We start from the raw sequence: 16,593 nt of genomic DNA, 5'->3' as shown, positions 1-16,593 counted from the left end.
GGAGTCCAGGCGGAGCAAGACTGCCAGACGCGGCAGTGCTGGGGTGGGGAGACTCCAGGGACAGACTCCATCGTGCTAGAGTCCGGCTGGGCTGCACCCCAGGGGTTCCAGGGCAGGAGCCTGGGAGACTCCGTCACGTGTCCCCACCACCACCCGTCCCGCTGCTCAGTAATAACCCCACTGCCCGGCACGGTGTTGGGTAACAACCCCACTCCTCCTGCTGCCTGGCCCAGCTCTCCAGGCCAGCTCTGACTCAGTGCCCGCCCGGCCCCTTGGGTGTAACCACCCCCCAGGACACAGACACACCAGGCCAAGCCCGGGGGACGCACCCGGGAGCCCCCCTCCCGCCCGCTGCCACCACGAGCTCCCTGGGGCGAGTCCCCTGAACAGGCAAGTGGGGGCAGCCCGGCCCCCCCAGCACCTCTGCCAGCACGGTGAAAACGGGTTTATTGCTCGCTAGCCGCGGCGGGGGAACTTACAGCCAAGTCCAGCTGGGCGAGGCCTGAGCCCAGAGCTGCTCTGTCCTGACCCAGCCGGACCCCAGCCCAGAACCGTGTCGCCAGCAGCCCACACGTAGCCCCCCCATCCGCCGCCTCAGATTTCCTTCCTCTTCCCGGACACGCAGCCCCCGGCTCTCCTGACTCGCGCTCTGCTCTGCGGTTGGCTTCCGGCAGAGGGCGCTGGCCTCTGGATTCTTCTGCCAAAGACCCACTTTTTCCCCTCCCCCAGTTAATCATGCAGTCCATAGGGGAAACTGAGGCGCACACTGTGCATATAAAATACTCTGCAAAAATCCCACTTTGTCACAGCAGGGGTCCGTGATCCTGCTCCCCCATCACGGAGCCGCGGTGGAACCCAGGCGCCCGGGCCGGCATCTCAGGAGGCGGCATCCCCGGTGAGGCACTGCAGAGCACGGGCGGCCAGGGGTCGCAGGGCGAAAGTGGGCACATGGGGCGCCAGGAGCAGGAACAGCTGGTGCTGGGGGGCGTGGATGGCGTAGGCCTTGTGCGTGGCGCTCACCACATAGCAGTGCCGGGCAGGGTGCAGGAAGCCGGCCGGGAACGACTCCTGTAGGGGGGCTGCCAGACAGGAGGGGTCAGGGTGGGGGGAGGAGGCAGAACCAGGGGCAGGCCCCAGGTGGGTCTGAGCCCCCCCGCCCTGGCACATGGGCTGCCCCCTCACTTACCTGGACTGCCCTCCCAGGGGAAGTAGTGGGCAGTGACGAGGGCATAGAAGTGGCGCAGGGCACCGGCCCGGCCCTGGGGGGACAGACCTGGGGGAGGAGGAGAGACACTGAGAAGGGGGGCAGGGTGTGAACCTACCCTCCCCCAGGCCGTGGAGGGGCTTGTATCCACTTTCCAGATCCCCTTGGGCTGCCAGGCAGCGGGGCAGGACGTACCCACCGCCCAGGGTGGGGTTGGGGGCAGGACCACCTTCCTGTGATGAAATGGAGATACCCGTGGGGTTTTCTCTGAGTGCTGTGTGCGCGCCTCGGTTTCCCCCCGTATGTTACTCACGTATGTGGGTGATGGGACTCGGGTGTATGATCATTTCAGAGACCCCTGGAGGGCGGACCCCCTGGACCCCCTGCCCTGGCCCAACCAGTTGCAATAAGTTGTGACCAAGAAGTGGCCACCTAGCCCGGGAAGGAGACAGGGGGCTGGGGAGGGGCTGGGGGCCCGACGGCGGGGGAGGCCCTGAGAATGGGGCTGTAACGCCTGGTTTAGCTGCCGGCAAAGTCTCTCCACGCTGTGCCCCTGAGAACTAACAACCCCCCGACGCCCCGCTGGCTGGGAAGCGCCTCTGCCGGCAAGGGGGGCCTGGCCCTGGGGGGTGGAGGATTCCCCAGGACCCAGCCAAGGGGGCCCTGCAGGGAGAGTCCAGCCGGAACGGGGGTGCCGGACGCTGCGGCGCTGGGGAGGGGAGACCCGAGGGACAGACTCTGAAGTGCTAGGGTTAGGGTTAGGCTGGGGTTAGGGTTAGGGTTAGGCTGCGCCCCAGAGGTTCCAGGGCACGATCGCTGTGGGACTCCATCACACCCCCTTCCCCCAGGCTGGGTTGGAGGGCAGGACATACCTTCCCCCCAGGCTGGGTTGGAGGGCAGGACATACCTTCCCCCCCCGATCCTGGGGGCTGCACCGAACTCAGGCTGCTCCTCTGCTCCCGATTGATCAACAAGAATCTGAGAGAAAAGAGGAGCGGGGAGGGCTGGGGGCTCCCCCGGCCGAACCCTTGGGGGGCACCCAGGCTGCAGCCCCCCCATTGCCCCCGGCCACTCCATCTCCCCCCCAGCAACACTTGCCCTAGGTCTACCCATTTCCCCCGGTGCTGCCCCATGGTGCCCCCCTTGTGCCCTGTCCTCCCCCCAACCCCTCAGGCACTCACGCCAGGACTCCGGGGGGCAGCGTGGCGCCATGGGGCAGGCTGTGGGGCCGGGGGCTCACACACGCCTGCAGCAGCTCCAGCAGGGGCTTCCAGAACCGTGGCACCAGCTGGGGGCACAGGGGAAAAGGGGTTAAACAGGCCGGGGACTCCCCGCCCCCCGCCAGGTGGGGGGCCCAGCCCCACTCCCCCTCTAGGGCATGCTGGGGGGCTCTCCCTGAGCTGCCCCTGATCCAGGGCACAGGAGGCCACCCCCACCCCCACCTCGGTCTCCACGGTGTGCAGGGCAGGGCTGGGCCCGCACAGCAGGCAGGCCTCCAGGCCGGGCAACAGCTGGCAGGTGAGGAGCCGATGCGGGACCTGTGGGGGGACGGGACAGACATCATCAGACAGACACGCCTGCCTCCAGCCCACCCCCGCAGCCCCCTGCCATCCAAACCTCTTCCCCTATCCCCCTGCTGGCCCCCATGACCCTCCCCCCATCAATCCTCCCTCCCCCTCCTGATCAGCCCCCCAGACCTCACTCTAGCCTGTAGCTCTCTGCTTTCCCCTGCCAGCCCCCTGCGCTCTCACCGTGGGGCTGCCGTGGGGCAGGTAGATGGGGTAGTCCCGGGCCGCATGGGGGGGCAGTGAGCCCATCAGCCAGGTCAGCAGCAGCAGCTCCTGGGGGGCCAGCTGCCACCAAGGCTCCGTGGCCAGCGCCAGGCGGCCCCCGGCCACCAGGCAGCCAAAGCGGCTCTCAGCTGCACCCGCAAAGGCTTCCAGGCATTCCTGGGGCAAGGGGAGATGGGGGGGTCAGGGGGGAGTGGCTCTTGCCCCTCCCCCATCCAGATACCAGGGTCCCCCCAGGGCAGGGAGACCCCCCAATCTAGATACCCCTCCTCCCCACGGTGCTCAACCTCACAGAACCATCCTTCCAGGGTTCCCCTTACCCAGAGACATCCAGGGCAGGGTAGGTTGGGGGTGGGTGGCAGGGTCCCCAGAGGGTCTCTTCCCCCGGGGTTGCTGTGTATGTGAGGGGGGTCTCTGTGGGGCTCTCACCTGCAGGGCGGCGCCGTGGGGCAGAGAGACACACTCCACACACTGCGTCAGGTCCCCACTCCGCTCCAGGGGTGCCAGGAAGCTGTCGATCAGTTTGTAGCAGGCCTGTGGGGGGGAAGGGGCTGGTGAGCCCACACAGGGACGGGGTCCTGCAGGGTTCAGCCCCCCCCCGCCCCACTGCTGTGGGTCAGCCCTATGGCTTCCGGGCTCCATCTGTCCCCAGATGCGGAGCAGGATGTCAGACCATGGGCCAGGACAGCTACCCCACAACCTAGACCACTCCCACGGCCTGTGGGGCTCAGGTCTGGGGTCCAGCCCAGCCCCAGTTTCCCCCCAGGGCCCATGGTTGGGGGGCTCCAGTCCCCCCCCACTCACCCTCAGGTCCTTTTTGAGGCGTTCAATGTTGCGGACATTCACCAGCTCCTCCAAGCCCAGGATCAGCACCTGGAACGAGTCCCCAGGCCGCTCAGTGCCCCCCTGTCCCGCCCCACACCAATGACCCGCCTGCACAGGGTTGGGCTGAGACCTGGGGGAGGGGGAGCCTCTGGGGCAATTCCTGGCCTCTGGATGCCAGCCTGTTCCAGGGCCCACCGGGGTAAAAGCGGGATCTGCTTGGGGGGAGGGGTTCCCCATGCCAGCCTCAGCCCCATCCCAAAGGGTGGTTGGGGGTCCTGCTGCCCAATAGCGACCCCTTTGGCAGGGACGGGGGGGGGGTCCATGGAGGGGGATCATAGAGGGAAGACCACAGGGCTGGGCTGGCCATGTGGGGGAGGGGGGGACAGGGACAATGGGGGAGGGATCATGGGGGGGCACAGGACACGGGGGGGCACGTGTGGGGCTCACCATAGCGCTGAAGGCGTTGTCCAGCAGGCGCCCCAGTGCGAAGTCGCTGGCTGCTTCCTCCGATGACAGCACAATGAGGGTGATGCTGGAAAAGCCGCCCACAAGTTGGGGTGACGCTGGGGCCCACGGGGGGGGGGGGGGGAGGGGGAGCTGCTCCCGCCCACCCCTCTGCCTATGGGGCAGCCAATCCACAGCCCCCTGGGACCAGCACGATGCTTTGTCGCCCCCGTCTGCCCCCTGACCTGTTGTGGAAGACCCTCCATGCCAGGCGAGTGCTGGCGGTGCAGGCCGCCGTCAGCAGCACGTCCAGGTTGGCCCCGAACATGTGCACCCCGTTGAGGGAGCCGATCACCGAGAAGGGCAGCTGCGGAGAGGAAGCGGGGGAAGGGGCGTGAGGGAGCCGGGACACCTGCGGGAGGGCAGTGGGGTGCAGTGGGCAGAGCAGGGGGCTGGGAGCCAGGACTCCTGGGTTCTCCCCCCGGCTCTGGGAGGGGAGTGGGGTGCAGTGGGCAGAGCAGTGGGCTGGGAGCCAGGACTCCTGGGTCCCCCCCCCTGTGACTGGCTCTGATTAATTCGCCTTCTGAGTGGGGGTGTTTCTAGGGGGACCCGGCTCCTGCCCCAGAGTCCCCCCCCTGACTGGCTCCCATTACACCCCCGCCTTCTGGGTCCAGGGTGTTTCTAGGGGGCAGTTTCTGGGTGTGGGGGGCGGGGCTCAGGGGCCTCACCTGGTGCTGGGAGGGGGCCCCCCGGCTGCGGCAGAACAGGGGGACCCCGCTGCTGGCGGTGAGGCAGAGCAGGGAGGTGGAGCCCCCCTTGTCCCCCATCGCCCCCCCACCCTGCGCGGGCCCCGCCCCCTCCGTTCCCGCCCACCCGCAGGCCCCGCCCCCAAGGCGCCCCCCCCCCGACTCTCCCCTCAGGCCCCAGACGCGCCGCCGCCGCCCCCAGCCCCGGCTCAGCCCCGGGCCGCGGCCATCTTGGAGCGCGGTGCCTGCCGGGAGCGATGACGCCGTTACTATGGTCACCATGGGCCCGGAGTCGCGGCTTCCGGTGGGGGGGGAGGGCCGGGCCCGGCCGGAAGTGGCGGCGGGGGGGGGCCATCCCTCCCCCCCCCCGCGGCGGGCCGGGGCCATGGTGGTGGCGGGGCTGGAGCTGCCCGCGCAGGCCGCGGCCGGGATGGTGGCCGACGTGGTCTTCGTCATCGAGGGCACCGCCAACCTGGGCCCCTACTTCGAGTCGCTGCGCAAACACTACGTGCTGCCGGCCATCGAGTGCGTGCGTCCGTCCGTCCCTCCGTCCGTCTGTCCCTCCGTCCGTCCGCCCCGGGACCCCCCCCCCCCGCCGGGCCATCGAGTGCGTCCGTCCGTCCGCCCCCCCCCCATCGAGTGCGTCTGTCCCCCCCCCCGCCATCGAGTGCGTCCGGCCGTCCGCCCCCCCGCGACCCCCCCCCCGCCATCGAGGGCATGTCCCCCGCCCCCCCCCCCAGGGCAGCTGAGCAGCGTCTGCTCCTCTCCCAGCTTGGGGGGCGGCTCCGTCCTGTGCCCTCCACCCGCCCGGGTGTGGGGCTGGCGACCTTGGCCTGGCCCCGGTCCCCCCCCCCCACCCCGGCTCTGATGGGCGCGGTCTGCTCGTGTCCCCCCAGGTACTTCAACGGCGGCCCCCCGGCTGAGACGGACTTCGGGGGAGACGTGAGTGGGAGCCCCTCCCCCCCTCCCGCCCCCTCCCCCTCTGTGCAGCAGCGTTTGCGGGGCACCCCTCAATCTCCCCCCCCCATGGGCAGTGGGGTGTGGGGGAGCCGAGCAGGACTGTGGGGCGCCCCTCATCGTATCCCCCTCCCCTCGCGGGGGGTGCAGTTGGGGGTGGAGCTGGGCCGCTTTGTGGGTCGCCCCCAATCTCTCACCAGGCTCCCTGCAGGTGTTTGGGTTTGCGGGGGGCTGGGCAGGTTTGTGGGGCTCCTCTTGAATGCCTCTGGCTCTCCGGCGGGGAGGGGGGGCACCCCGATCTCACCCCCTTCTCCTTGGCAGTATGGGGGCACCCAGTACAGCCTGGTGGTGTTCAACACGGTGGACTGTGCCCCGGAGTCCTACGTGCAGTGCCACGCGCCCACCAGCAGCGCCTACGAGTTCGTCACCTGGCTGGACAGCATCCAGTGAGTGGGCTGGGGGGCCGAGCGGGTGGGGGGTTCTTCCCCTGGCTCTGGGAGGGGGGGGTCAAGTAGTTAGAGCGTGGGGGGGGGGAGCCAGGACTCCTGGGTTCTCTCCCTGGCTCTGGGAGGGGCGTGGGGTCAAGTGGTTAGGGGTGGGGCTGGGAGCCCGGACTCCTGGGTCCCCTCCCCAGCTCCCTGCAGGCGGTGGCCGCCTCTCAGCTGCGTGTCCCTCCCGGCAGGTTCGTGGGCGGCGGTGGCGAGAGCTGCAGCCTGATCGCGGAGGGGCTCAGCACCGCCCTGCAGCTCTTCGACGACTTCAAGAAGATGAGGGAGCAGATGTGAGTGCGGGATGGCGGAGGGGAGGTGACTGCTCGGGGGCCGGGGGTTCAGGGCGCGCAGCCCGGGGACAGGGGGGGGCGTACGGGTCAGGGGCTCGTGCTGCCCCTGGATCCCAGGCCGAGAGCGGCACGCTGGGAAGTGGAGTCCGCATGGGATCCCCCCTCCCCCGTCTGTCTCTCCCCCTCCCTTCCCACAGAGGCCAGACCCACAAAGTCTGCATCCTGATCTGCAACTCGCCCCCCTACCTGCTGCCCGCCGTGGAGAGCACCACCTACTCCGGCTACACCACCGAGAACCTGGTGCAGAAGATCGGAGAGGTGAGGCGGGGGCTGGGAGCCGGGACGCCTGGGTTCTCTCCCCAGCTCGGGATGGGAGTGGGGACTAGTGGTTACAGCCAGGCTGGGGGGGGTGTCTGGGAGCCAAGACACCTGGGGTCTATCCTTGTTTCTCGGGCTCTGCTCACCCTCCCTCTCCCCCTCCGCAGCGTGGGATCCACTTCTCCATCGTGTCCCCCCGCAAGCTGCCGGCGCTGCGTGCGCTCTTCGAAAAGGCCGTGCCCGGAGGCATGATGGAGGCCCAGCCCAAAGACTTCAGCCAGGATCCCCGGCACATGATCCTCATCCGCGGCATGGTGTTGCCGGGTAAGGGGGGGGTGATCAAGGGGGACTGGCGCCTTTGCTCCCCGTAGCTCTGCCAGCGGGGGTCCCCCTGCAGGGCTCAGGTCACACTGGGGTCACTGGGAGGCAGAGGAGACGGCCTGGGGCGCGGGGAGTACCGTGGAGGACGGGGCAGAGACGCAGGGTCTATAAGAGTCCTCGTGCCAGGGTCACCCCCCTCCTGGCAGGGGTCAGGAGCCGGGTCAGAGGTCATGCAGGGGTCACCCCCTGGTGGCAGGTTCCACCCAGGGGTTGGAGGGCATTGGGGGGGCGCCGGCCCCTCCTGGCAGCTGACCTTCGCACTCTCCCAGTAGGTAGCAGCGCAGCCTCCGGCACCATCCAGCCGAAACAGGTGGCGCCCCAGCCGCAGCTCCCCACCGCGCCCCCGCCGGCCCCGCCGCAGCCTCCGCCGCCTGTCTCACAGCCCTACCAGGTACGGCCCTGCCCGGCAGGGGGGGGAGAATCCCAGCCCCCCCCCCGCCTGGCTCACCCCTGCTCCGCCCCGCAGGTCTCCCAGCCCAGCTCTCTCAACGCTGCCCAGGCCGCCGCGCAGTCCGCCGTGGAGGCCGCCAAGAACCAGAAAGCCAGTCTGGCCACGCGCTGTGAGTGTCGGGGGGCAGGTCTGCGGGAGGGGGAGGGGCGCTGGGTGGCCGTGGGATCCTGATTGTTTCCCCCTCCCCTCTCCCCGCAGTCTCCCCCCTGAACCCGCTACAGACGCCCTTCAGCCAGGCGCCGGCACAGCCGCTCCCCGCCGGCTCCGTCCCGCCCATGGCCCCCAAGCTGCCGCCCTCCTCCCAGCCCAGCCTGGTCTCCACCATCACCACCGGCTCCAGCCTGCTGGCCCAGCCGCCCGGCCAGCCCCCCCCGCAGCCTGGGGCCCCCACCATGGTACGTGCAGCCCCTTGGGGGAGGGAGGGAGACAGTGGGGTGTGGGGCCCTTCCCCTCTACGGGGCGCCGGCTCCATCCGGCCCCGGGGCGGGGGGTTGGCTGGACTCAGAGGGGTGGGGAATGGGAGCTCTAGGGGGCTCTGGCCTGGGGGGGGCGTCAGGGCCGGATCTGACCATGCTCTCCCTCCCCCCAGCCTAGCAGCGTGGCCCCCAGTGGCGTGAGTGTGGCCCCGCCGGCGGCCCCCCAGCTGGGGACGGCCCAGCTGCCCGGGGCCCAGCAGTCCGTCACCAACAAGGTGCTGGCCTGGAACGGCGTGCTGGAGTGGCAGGAGGTGAGATTGCCCCTGGGGCTGGTGGGGGGAGGGGTAACAGTGACCCCGCCCCTCTGACCCCCCCACCCTTGTGTCCCCCCCATATCTGCAGAAGCCCAAACCAGCCTCGGTGGATTCCAGCACCAAGCTCACCCGCTCGCTGCCCTGCCAGGTGTTCGTCAACCCTGGGGAGAACCTGTGAGTGGCTGCGGGGGGGATCTGTGCAGGGGGTACCTGGGGGGGGGGGGAGGGGGAGGGCGGGGTATGGCCAGAGGTGCCTTCTCCTGGTCACTGACGACCCCCTGCTTCCTCCCCCCCCCCCCCGGAAAACAGACCCGTGGCCCCAGAAGTTGATCATGCAGTTGATCCCGCAGCAGTTGCTGGTAAGGGGGATGGGATGTGCTGGGGGGGGGGGGGGGGGAGTCTGACCCACCCTGACTGGTGCCAGGTGGGGGTGGGGTCTCTACCCCTCCCCTCCCTGCCAGTCCTCCCTCCCCCCCCAGGGCTGGGCGGGGTCTCTAACAGCCCCTCTCCCCACAGACCACGCTGGGCCCCCTGTTCCGCAACTCCCGCATGGTGCAGTTCCACTTCACCAACAAGGACCTGGAGTCGCTCAAGGGCCTTTACCGCATCATGGGCAACGGCTTTGTAAGGCGGGGCCTCCCCGGGGGGGGGGGATCGGGGGGGGGGGGGCTGCATCCCTGCTGGGTGCACTTCCTGTACACCAGCCCTGGTGGGTGGGGCCTGTCCCGGGGGTGTGGCCTGATGTGCCAGGCCCCACCCCTCAGTGGGCTGTGTGCACTTCACCCACACCATGTCCTGTGAGGGGGCGGGGCCTGTCCTGGGGGCGGGGCCTGATGCTGTACCCCGCCCCCTCCGGCAGAATGCATGCACTTCCCCTATGCCCTGCCCTGCAAGGGGCGGGGCCTGACGCTGTGCTCCGCCCCCCCAGGCGGGCTGCGTGCACTTCCCCCACACGACGCCCTGCGAGGTGCGGGTGCTGATGCTGCTCTACTCGTCCAAGAAGAAGATCTTCATGGGGCTGATTCCCTACGACCAGAGCGGCTTCGTCAACGGCATCCGCCAGGTCATCACCAACCACAAGCAGGTGCAGCAGCAGAAGATCGAGCAGCAGCGCAGCGTAAGGGCCCCCCCGCCCCCCCCCTCTCCTCCCCCACCCCCACACGCAGGAGCAGTGTAGGGGCCAGCCTGGGGCCTGCGCCCTGACAGCCCAGCCCCCCAGCGGTCTCTCTCCTCTCTCTCGCCAGCAGCTGGGGGGCTCCTGGCCCTTGCCAGGGGTATGGGGGGGGAGGCAGCCTGCCAGGCGGGGGGGACACTGTCTGAGTGTTAGGGGGCAGCTGGTTGTGATGGGATGTGATCTGGGGTGGGGGGGGGGTCCTGCCTGTCAACAGTCGGGGGGGGTGTGTGCAGGGGCAGCCCCCCCACTGCTCCTCTCTCCCTGTCCCCCCCAGATGGCCGGCCAGCAGGTGAGCCCCGCCATGGCCCCGGGCGCCATCATGGACGACCAGCAGCGGCAGCAGAGCCTGGTGAGTTTTTTTGGGGGGGGGTCTTTTCTCCCTGCAGCCCCTGAGGGGGGGGGGAGGCTGGGAATGGGCTGACCCCTCCCCCTCTCAGTTGCAGCTCCGGGTGCAGCAGCAGCAACAGCAGGCGGCTCCAGCTGCCCCCCAGGCTCCCCCAGCCCCCGGGCCCCCCCCGGCCGGGCCGCAGCCCACGCAGGGGGGGGCGCTGCTGCGACCCCAGAACCCGGGCGCCAACCCCCAGCTCCGCAGCCTTCTGCTCAGCCAGCAGCCGGTGAGTAACGCCCCCCCATCCCTGCCCCCGCAATACTGCCGGCTTTCCCTCCCCTGTACGGCTTTGGGGGTCCCGGTACAGCAGAGGGGTCGCGGCTCCCCCCCCTCACAGCCTGTCTCTCTGCAGCCCCAGCCGGGAGTGCCGCAATCCCAGCAGCCTTTGCACCATTTGCAGCAGGCGTCCCAGGGGCTGCTGCCCCATCAGCCAATGGGGCAGGCTATGGGGCAGCCGCCGCTGCAGCTCCCGGGGCAGCCACTCATGCACCAGGCGCCCGGCCAGCAGTGGCCAGCACAGATGGCCCCACGGGCCCCATTGCCAGGTAAGCTGGGGGGGTGGGGGGGGCAGAGTGGGGTGTGGAGAGCCCCGTCCTGCCCCAGAGGAGCTGTGGCTGGGCAAGGGGCCCCCGTCATACCCAGCCCCCGCCCCATAACGTCCCAGCCAATGTGGGGGGGAGGGACCCCACTTGGTTTCTAGCCCAACCCCGACTAACCCAGCCCAGCCAGGGCTTTGGCAAGCTGGGCCTTAAACCTGCTTTGGGGGGGGAAGATCCTGCCCCCCCTCGATACCCTCTCCCAGCACTTCCCCCCCATTATCCAACCTGGACACCCCTGAGCCCCCCTTCTCTGCAGCCTGAACCAGCCCAGTTCCTGCAGCCTCTCCCCCTGGCAGGGGCTGCTGGACCCTCTCCAAATCGTCCACGTCCTTCCCGGCGTGGGGGGGGGGGCAATGCCCCAGATGTGGCCTCCCCCCGGCCGCATAGAGGGGACTCGTCACGTCCCTGGAGCGGCCGGCAATGCTCCTGCTAACGCAGCCCCGTGCGGCGCCAGCCGGCTCGGCAATGCCCAGTCACATCCAGCTTCTTGTCCTGTAACCCAGGCCCTGCTGGGAGAACCGCTGCGTAGCCCGGTGGTGCCCGGCCGTAGCCGGGCCTGGGCTTCTGCCCGCCTCAGGCCCCCTTGCAGCTCCCGGGATTGCTTTGGGCCCAATTCTCCACCTCGGGGTCCTGTCCCTGCCCTCCAGCGTCTCCACCGCGCCCCCCACCCTCCTGCTCGTTAACCCACGGTCTGTCTCGTCTCCTCCCCTCCCCAGGGCCGCTGCTGATGCCCCCTGGGCCCCGTGGCCCCCAGCCTGGGCTGCAGCAGGTCCAGGCACCCAGCGTCATGGAAGACGACATCCTCATGGACCTGATCTGAGGGGGGGGGGCCAGGCTGCCTTAATAAACCTCCTGCTGTCCCACCCCCCTCCTGTGACTCTGTTAAACATGCAAACACCCCCTCCCCCCCCGCCAGCACCAGGCTGCTCCCCACCCCTGCCCCTCATCTCTCAGGAGCTGGAGGGGGACCCACTTCTACCCCTCCCCCCCTCTAGTACCAAGCCTCCACATGGAGGGAGCATCTGGGGGCAGGGCCGTGGGGCTAAGGCAAGCACAAGGTGTAGCCTGTGTGACCCCCTCCCTCAGAACCTGCCCTGCAGCAGGGCAAAGCCCCATGGGAAACAGGCATGGAGTGGGGCAGCTCTGTGGGGCGAGGCAGCAGATCTCTTTATTGAGTTACCAGGCTGCGGGCGCGTGGGGGGCAGGCCGGGCTCAGCCCTCGGAGAACTGGCGGTACAGCGCCTCGGGGCGGGCGTCATCGAAGCAGGGCACGAAGTGAACGCGCAGGATCTGGGCGAAGCCCTCGCTCAGCGACGGCTCCACAAACTTGCTCCTGGAGGAAAGGGGGGCAGGGAGTTAACGCCTCAGACGAGCTGGGCCCCCCCCCCTCGCAGCGCCCGGGGCCCCCCACTCACTTGTAGCTGTGCAGGACGACATCCGTGACGGAGACGTGGCCAGTGGCCGTCAGGTCCCGGAACTGGAACCAGAGAGAAGCGTGTCAGCGGGGGGGAGGGGCTTTTCCTCCCCAGCAGACACCAGCCCCACTGCAGGGGATTTGGGGGGGGGGGGGCCACTCACCCGGTTGTTGTGCTTGGCCTGCTCCAGCGTGGCTGTGAAGAGGAAGCAGCGGCAGGGGACCCCCACGTCCTTGGCACATTCAAGGTACCTGGGAGGGGGGCAGAAGAGATGGGGGCAGGGCAGCAGCTGGAGACACCATCTCTTCCCCCCCCCCCCCCGGAGTGCAGGCCCCCCCCTACCTGCCGCGCGACTCAGGGTCGGGGTTGGTGTTGTCCACAGCTGCGCTCTTCCCCTGCTGCAGTGCCGCCCTGCACACCGCCACGCACTTCTGCCAGGAGCCCAGCGTGTCCTAGGGGGAGGGGCTGGTAAATGGGGGGGAAGGCTCGGGGGGGGGGGGGGAACCCAGCCTCACCCCCCAGAAGGGTGCAGCCCCCTTACCCGGTTGGCATAGACATAGCCCGCCTCCACCAGCTGGCGCTTCAGGAAGGTTGATTTCCCAGCTGCAGAGAGAGGGATTTCAGAGAGTCAGTGCTGGGAATGCAAGCCGGGGGGGATTTCGGGGGGTCAGCGCTGGGAATGCAAGCCATGGGGGGGCAGGGAGGGAGATCGGGGGGGTCACTGGAGGAACGGGACATCAGACTCACCTGCAGGGAAGCCCACAGCCACCACCAGCTCAGGTGTGGGGGACACCAGGGGAGCATCAGGGGGGTCGTAGAGGCGCCCCTGGGGGTCCAGCTTCCGCTGCAGGGGGAGATTGGGGGGGTTAGACAAACCCAGTAGCTGCCCCTCTTCCCACCTGCACCCACAGCCCAGCCATGGGGCAGGGTGGGAGGCGAATCCCACGGGGAGGTCTGTGGCATTAGTTACCCCCAGGAAGGGGGCAGGGGCTTAGCCAACTCCAGGGGAGCCCCATGGGGTGCAGGCAGAGCTGGGGGGGCACTCACCGGGTCAAAGGCGGGTAGTTGGTAGGGGGCAGGCGCCCAGCCCAGGAAAAACTCCTCAGGGGTGTAGAATGGCAGCCCCACGTTCAGGGCAAACTGGGGGGAGAAGAGAGACCATCAGGAGGGAGGGGGTGGGGGGAGCAGTGGGGGAGAGCTGGGGCATGGCAGGGGGTGGGGGGCCAGGGGGTGGAGCAGGGGGCTGCTGGGGGAGAGCGGGGGGGATGGGGCATGGCAGGGGGTGAAGCAGGGGGTCACTGGGGGGAGAGCTGGGGGGATGGGGCATGGCAGGGGGGAAGCAGGGGGTCACTGGGGGGAGAGCTGGGGGATGGGGCATGGCAGGGGGGGAAGCAGGGGGTCACTGGGGGGAGAGCTGGGGGGATGGGGCATGGCAGGGGGTGGAGCAGGGGGTCACTGGGGGGAGAGCTGGGGGGATGGGGCATGGCAGGGGGGAAGCAGGGGGCTGGGGGTACCAGACGGTCGCTGCAGGAGAAATCCTTCTTCTTGTGCCCAGGGGCCCAGTTGGGGGGGCGCCCGGCCGCATCTGAAAGAGAAGGGGGGGGTTAGAGGGGAGATCACCCGCGCTGCCCGCCCAGCCCCCCATGGCTGAGACATGGGGCTCATAGAGGAGACCCCCCTGCCACTGCCCCCACCCCCAAAGAGGCCCCCGTAAGCCCTCACTCACCTCCCACGTACAGGCTGCTCTGCACGGCCAGGGCCACGGCGCCGTTCGCCTGGGGAGACGGGGGGTCAGAGGTGGGGAGACGGGGGGGCTGCCCCCACCCTCTCCTACTGGCTCCTGCCCCCCCCTCCCCACAGTCCCCACATGTCCTCCCTATTGCTTCTCAGCCTCACCCCCACACCCCCCAGCCTGCCCCCGGTACCTTCTCACACAGATGCTCCCATGTGCCCAGCAGGGGTTTGCGGTAGATCCCGGTGCCAGTCGCCACAAACACCTGGGGGGCAGAATGGGGGGGGTCATGTCCTGGGACAAGCATGGACACCCCCCAGTGTCCTCCCCGCCCCACACCCTTAACATGGGGGGCACCTCCTGAGATGGGAATGGAGCCCCCACCTGACACCCCCCCATCGGGGGGGCACACAGGGCGTGGGGGGCAGGCGAGGGGTGGGGGGCTATTGTCCCTCACCCCCAGCCCCCCCTCAACACCAGGAAGGGCCCCAGGATTCGGTGCCTGCAGCCCCCCGGTCACCCCCTACCTGCACGGGCACCCCTAGTCGCTCCACCACGGCCTCCGCCTTGGCCTTGAAGACTTCGGGGCGCAGGCGCCCCCTGCTGATCCCCAGCTGGTTGGTGAAGACCACGATCTGGGGGGGACACGGGAGGTCAGGGGAGGGGCGGGAGTGGGGGAGTTGGGGGGGCGGGGGGCAGAACGAACCTTGTACCCCTCGCTCTGCAGCTGCTTTAGCTTCCGGGGCACCTCGGGGTACAAAATCCTGGGGGAGGGGGAGACACAGGGGTTATGCCAAAACAGGACAGCCCCAACTCCCCGCCCACTCCCGACCCGCACCCCCTGCTAGCCTGGCCCCGGCCCTGCGCTCACCTCCAGTCATCGGGGCTGGTGGGAAAAACCTTCCCAGACTTCGTCGTGATGATGGTTCCATCCAGGTCAAATCCAGCCACCTGCAGAGAGAGCGAGGCGTGTTCCTCCCCTCCCCCAGACAATGGGCTGACCCAGCACCCCTGAGCAATGGACCAATCCGCCCTCCCCCCTGTTACAGCAATGGACCCATCCACCGCCCCCCACCTTCAGAGCAATGGCTCCTTCTGCTCTAGGCCCAGCTGCCCCAGGCAGTGGCGGGCAGTTCCCCAGGCTAACCCCTGCTGCCAGCTGGGTACCTTGGCACTGGGCACCACACCCTCCTTGGTGAAGACCAGCAGCTTGCCATGCTCCTCCCAGGAGTCCCTGGGGTGGGGGGGTGGCCCCGAAGGCTCCCCCTGGGGTGGGCAGGGAGCCCCACCCTTTGCCTGCTCAGCGCTGGCTGCTGTCTCCTGCAGCTGGCGCAGCTTCACGGCCACCGCAGGGTCCTCGTCGTCCTCCTCCTCCTCGGGAGGGCTGGGGGCCTTCGGCCTCTTGGGGGGCCGCCCTTCCTCGCCCTCAGCCGGGGGCCGGCGCTTGGGGCTGAAGTAGTCCAGGAGGCTCCGGGAGGGGGACTGGGGGGCAGGCAGGAAGTGCAGGGTGTGGGGGTAGCGCCTGTTCACCGGCCACAGCGTCTGCCCCTCCTGCAGCGTGCTGCTGTCACCCGGGCGCAGCTGCAGATCCTCCACCGACGTGGGGTTCACGCCCCGCTGCAAAACGGGGGAGGGGCTGAGTTCCGGGGGGGGGTCCCCAGAGAACCATCCCCACGCCCCACCCGAGAGGGGCCACGTCTCCGTGCCAGGGGAGGGCTCCCCGGACACCCAGGCTGCGTCCCAGCGCCGGGCGAGGGGTCCCCAATACCCAGCCCCGCCCCCCAACCTACAGGGGCTGCGTCCCAGCGCCGGGCGAGGGGTCCCCAATACCCAGCCCCACCCCCCAACCTACAGGGGCTGCGTCCGAGCGCCGGGCGAGGGGCCCCCTGTACCCAGCCCCCCGCAGCGCCCCTCACCTGGGTGACTCGCACGGCCTGGTGCTTGTAATCCGCCAGCAGCTCCACTGCAAGAGACCCGGGGGGGTGAGTAAATGGGAGACTGGCGGCCCCCCCTGCAAATCCCAACGCCCCCCCCCCCCGCGGGGGCGGCGGCGGCCGTGGGGGGCCCGGCACCCACCTTGCCTGCGGGAGCATTTCTTATCCGCCACGCGGGTGCGCGGCCCCCGGCCCAGCACCACCGGCACCCCGTCGGGCAGCGCCACCGGCTCCTGCGGCCCGTCCTGCCGCTCCAGGAAGCACTGCATGGCGCGCACCTGCCGGCCGGCACGGGGGGGGGGGGGGGGGGGGGGGGGGGGGGGTCAGCGCCGGATGTGCCCCCCCCCCCGGGCCGCGCCCCCCGCCCCGTGCTGTGCCCCCCCATCAACCTCCCGCCCCCCGCCAGCCCCCCCGTGCTCCGCCCCCCCGACTCCCCGCCCCGGGCCGTGCCCCCCCCCCCATCGCCCCCAGCCCCGCCCCCGCCCTTGGCCCCCAACCTCAAGCACCCCCGGAAGTGCCCCCGCGGAAGTGGCCCCCCTTAACCGCACCGGGAAGCGGAGGGGGGAGGTCTCGGGGGGGGGGCCCGCCCGTTTCCGGTGGGGGGGTCGCGGGGGGGAGGGGCGGGACCGGATCCCCCGCCCGGCAACGACTCGAGCCTCGGCGGCACCCGGCCCAGCGGCACTTCCGGCGGGTGCAACCGCCACTTCCGCCCGGCGCCGCGCGC

At 69.9% G+C, this 16,593-nt stretch overlaps 3 protein-coding genes across 6 annotated transcripts; 1 reads left to right on the top strand and 2 right to left on the bottom strand.

Annotated features, from left to right (window-relative positions):
- Positions 1-430: 430 nt before the first annotated feature.
- FUZ (fuzzy planar cell polarity protein) lies at positions 431-5,093 on the bottom strand. Of its 3 annotated transcripts, XM_067552211.1 has the most exons (11): positions 4,992-5,093; positions 4,509-4,630; positions 4,267-4,351; positions 3,799-3,867; positions 3,424-3,528; positions 2,956-3,153; positions 2,647-2,742; positions 2,386-2,492; positions 2,112-2,182; positions 1,187-1,273; positions 431-1,079 (listed from the first exon to the last, which is right to left on the bottom strand). In XM_067552211.1, exons 1-11 carry the CDS (start codon positions 5,088-5,090, stop codon positions 877-879), a joined length of 1,242 nt encoding a protein of 413 aa, XP_067408312.1. In that variant the 5' UTR covers positions 5,091-5,093; the 3' UTR covers positions 431-876. The 3 variants fall into 3 exon arrangements, with proteins under 3 accessions (XP_067408312.1, XP_067408313.1, XP_067408315.1); XM_067552212.1 differs by lacking the exon at positions 2,386-2,492; XM_067552214.1 differs by lacking the exon at positions 2,956-3,153.
- Positions 5,094-5,357: 264 nt separating this feature from the next.
- Positions 5,358-11,653, top strand: MED25 (mediator complex subunit 25). Its single transcript, XM_067552336.1, has 18 exons — positions 5,358-5,534; positions 5,906-5,951; positions 6,288-6,412; positions 6,649-6,747; positions 6,945-7,065; positions 7,233-7,389; positions 7,716-7,837; positions 7,913-8,006; positions 8,096-8,292; positions 8,487-8,624; positions 8,716-8,801; positions 8,929-8,986; positions 9,144-9,251; positions 9,556-9,744; positions 10,076-10,150; positions 10,239-10,415; positions 10,542-10,734; positions 11,505-11,653. Exons 1-18 carry the CDS (start codon positions 5,395-5,397, stop codon positions 11,606-11,608), a joined length of 2,229 nt encoding a protein of 742 aa, XP_067408437.1. The 5' UTR covers positions 5,358-5,394; the 3' UTR covers positions 11,609-11,653.
- A 77-nt stretch (positions 11,654-11,730) lies between these two features.
- PNKP (polynucleotide kinase 3'-phosphatase) lies at positions 11,731-16,486 on the bottom strand. 2 transcript variants are annotated; one of them, XM_067552179.1, is made up of 17 exons: positions 16,418-16,486; positions 16,012-16,147; positions 15,852-15,898; positions 15,103-15,552; positions 14,807-14,886; positions 14,642-14,699; positions 14,463-14,570; positions 14,129-14,200; positions 13,930-13,978; positions 13,718-13,788; positions 13,251-13,343; positions 12,951-13,047; positions 12,745-12,806; positions 12,546-12,655; positions 12,367-12,454; positions 12,204-12,265; positions 11,731-12,121 (listed from the first exon to the last, which is right to left on the bottom strand). In XM_067552179.1, exons 2-17 carry the CDS (start codon positions 16,136-16,138, stop codon positions 12,001-12,003), a joined length of 1,695 nt encoding a protein of 564 aa, XP_067408280.1. In that variant the 5' UTR covers positions 16,139-16,147; positions 16,418-16,486; the 3' UTR covers positions 11,731-12,000. The 2 variants fall into 2 exon arrangements, with proteins under 2 accessions (XP_067408280.1, XP_067408281.1); XM_067552180.1 differs by lacking the exon at positions 16,418-16,486 and having other exon boundaries at positions 16,012-16,167.
- Between the last annotated feature and the right edge of the window lie 107 nt (positions 16,487-16,593).

Source organism: Emydura macquarii, unplaced genomic scaffold (genome assembly GCF_026122565.2).
Source record: "Emydura macquarii macquarii isolate MOO-44397 ecotype Brisbane River unplaced genomic scaffold, CSIRO-AGI_Emac_v2 contig_1386, whole genome shotgun sequence".
In the NCBI taxonomy this organism is placed as follows: domain Eukaryota; kingdom Metazoa; phylum Chordata; order Testudines; family Chelidae; genus Emydura; species Emydura macquarii.
Note: the sequence above shows the minus strand (reverse complement) of the source record. Positions and strands in the feature narration are given on the sequence as shown.

What these genes read in the sequence shown, in the direction of transcription:
- FUZ (XM_067552211.1), bottom strand. Translation starts at nt 5,090, where the DNA reads ATGGGGGACAAGGGGGGCTCCACCTCCCTGCTCTGCCTCACCGCCAGC. An exon ending in ACAACGCCTTCAGCGCTATG is followed by an intron (nt 3,868 to 4,266) that starts GTGAGCCCCACA and finishes GACTCGTTCCAG; the next exon opens with GTGCTGATCCTGGGCTTGGA. An exon ending in TGCACACCGTGGAGACCGAG is followed by an intron (nt 2,493 to 2,646) that starts GTGGGGGTGGGG and finishes CTGTGCCCCCAG; the next exon opens with CTGGTGCCACGGTTCTGGAA.
- PNKP (XM_067552179.1), bottom strand. Translation starts at nt 16,138, where the DNA reads ATGCAGTGCTTCCTGGAGCGGCAGGACGGGCCGCAGGAGCCGGTGGCG. An exon ending in GGGAGCATCTGTGTGAGAAG is followed by an intron (nt 13,979 to 14,128) that starts GTACCGGGGGCA and finishes CCGTCTCCCCAG; the next exon opens with GCGAACGGCGCCGTGGCCCT. An exon ending in GACCCTGAGTCGCGCGGCAG is followed by an intron (nt 12,455 to 12,545) that starts GTAGGGGGGGGC and finishes CCCCCCTCCCAG; the next exon opens with GTACCTTGAATGTGCCAAGG.
- MED25 (XM_067552336.1), top strand. Translation starts at nt 5,395, where the DNA reads ATGGTGGTGGCGGGGCTGGAGCTGCCCGCGCAGGCCGCGGCCGGGATG. An exon ending in AGACGGACTTCGGGGGAGAC is followed by an intron (nt 5,952 to 6,287) that starts GTGAGTGGGAGC and finishes TCTCCTTGGCAG; the next exon opens with TATGGGGGCACCCAGTACAG. An exon ending in AGATCGAGCAGCAGCGCAGC is followed by an intron (nt 9,745 to 10,075) that starts GTAAGGGCCCCC and finishes TGTCCCCCCCAG; the next exon opens with ATGGCCGGCCAGCAGGTGAG.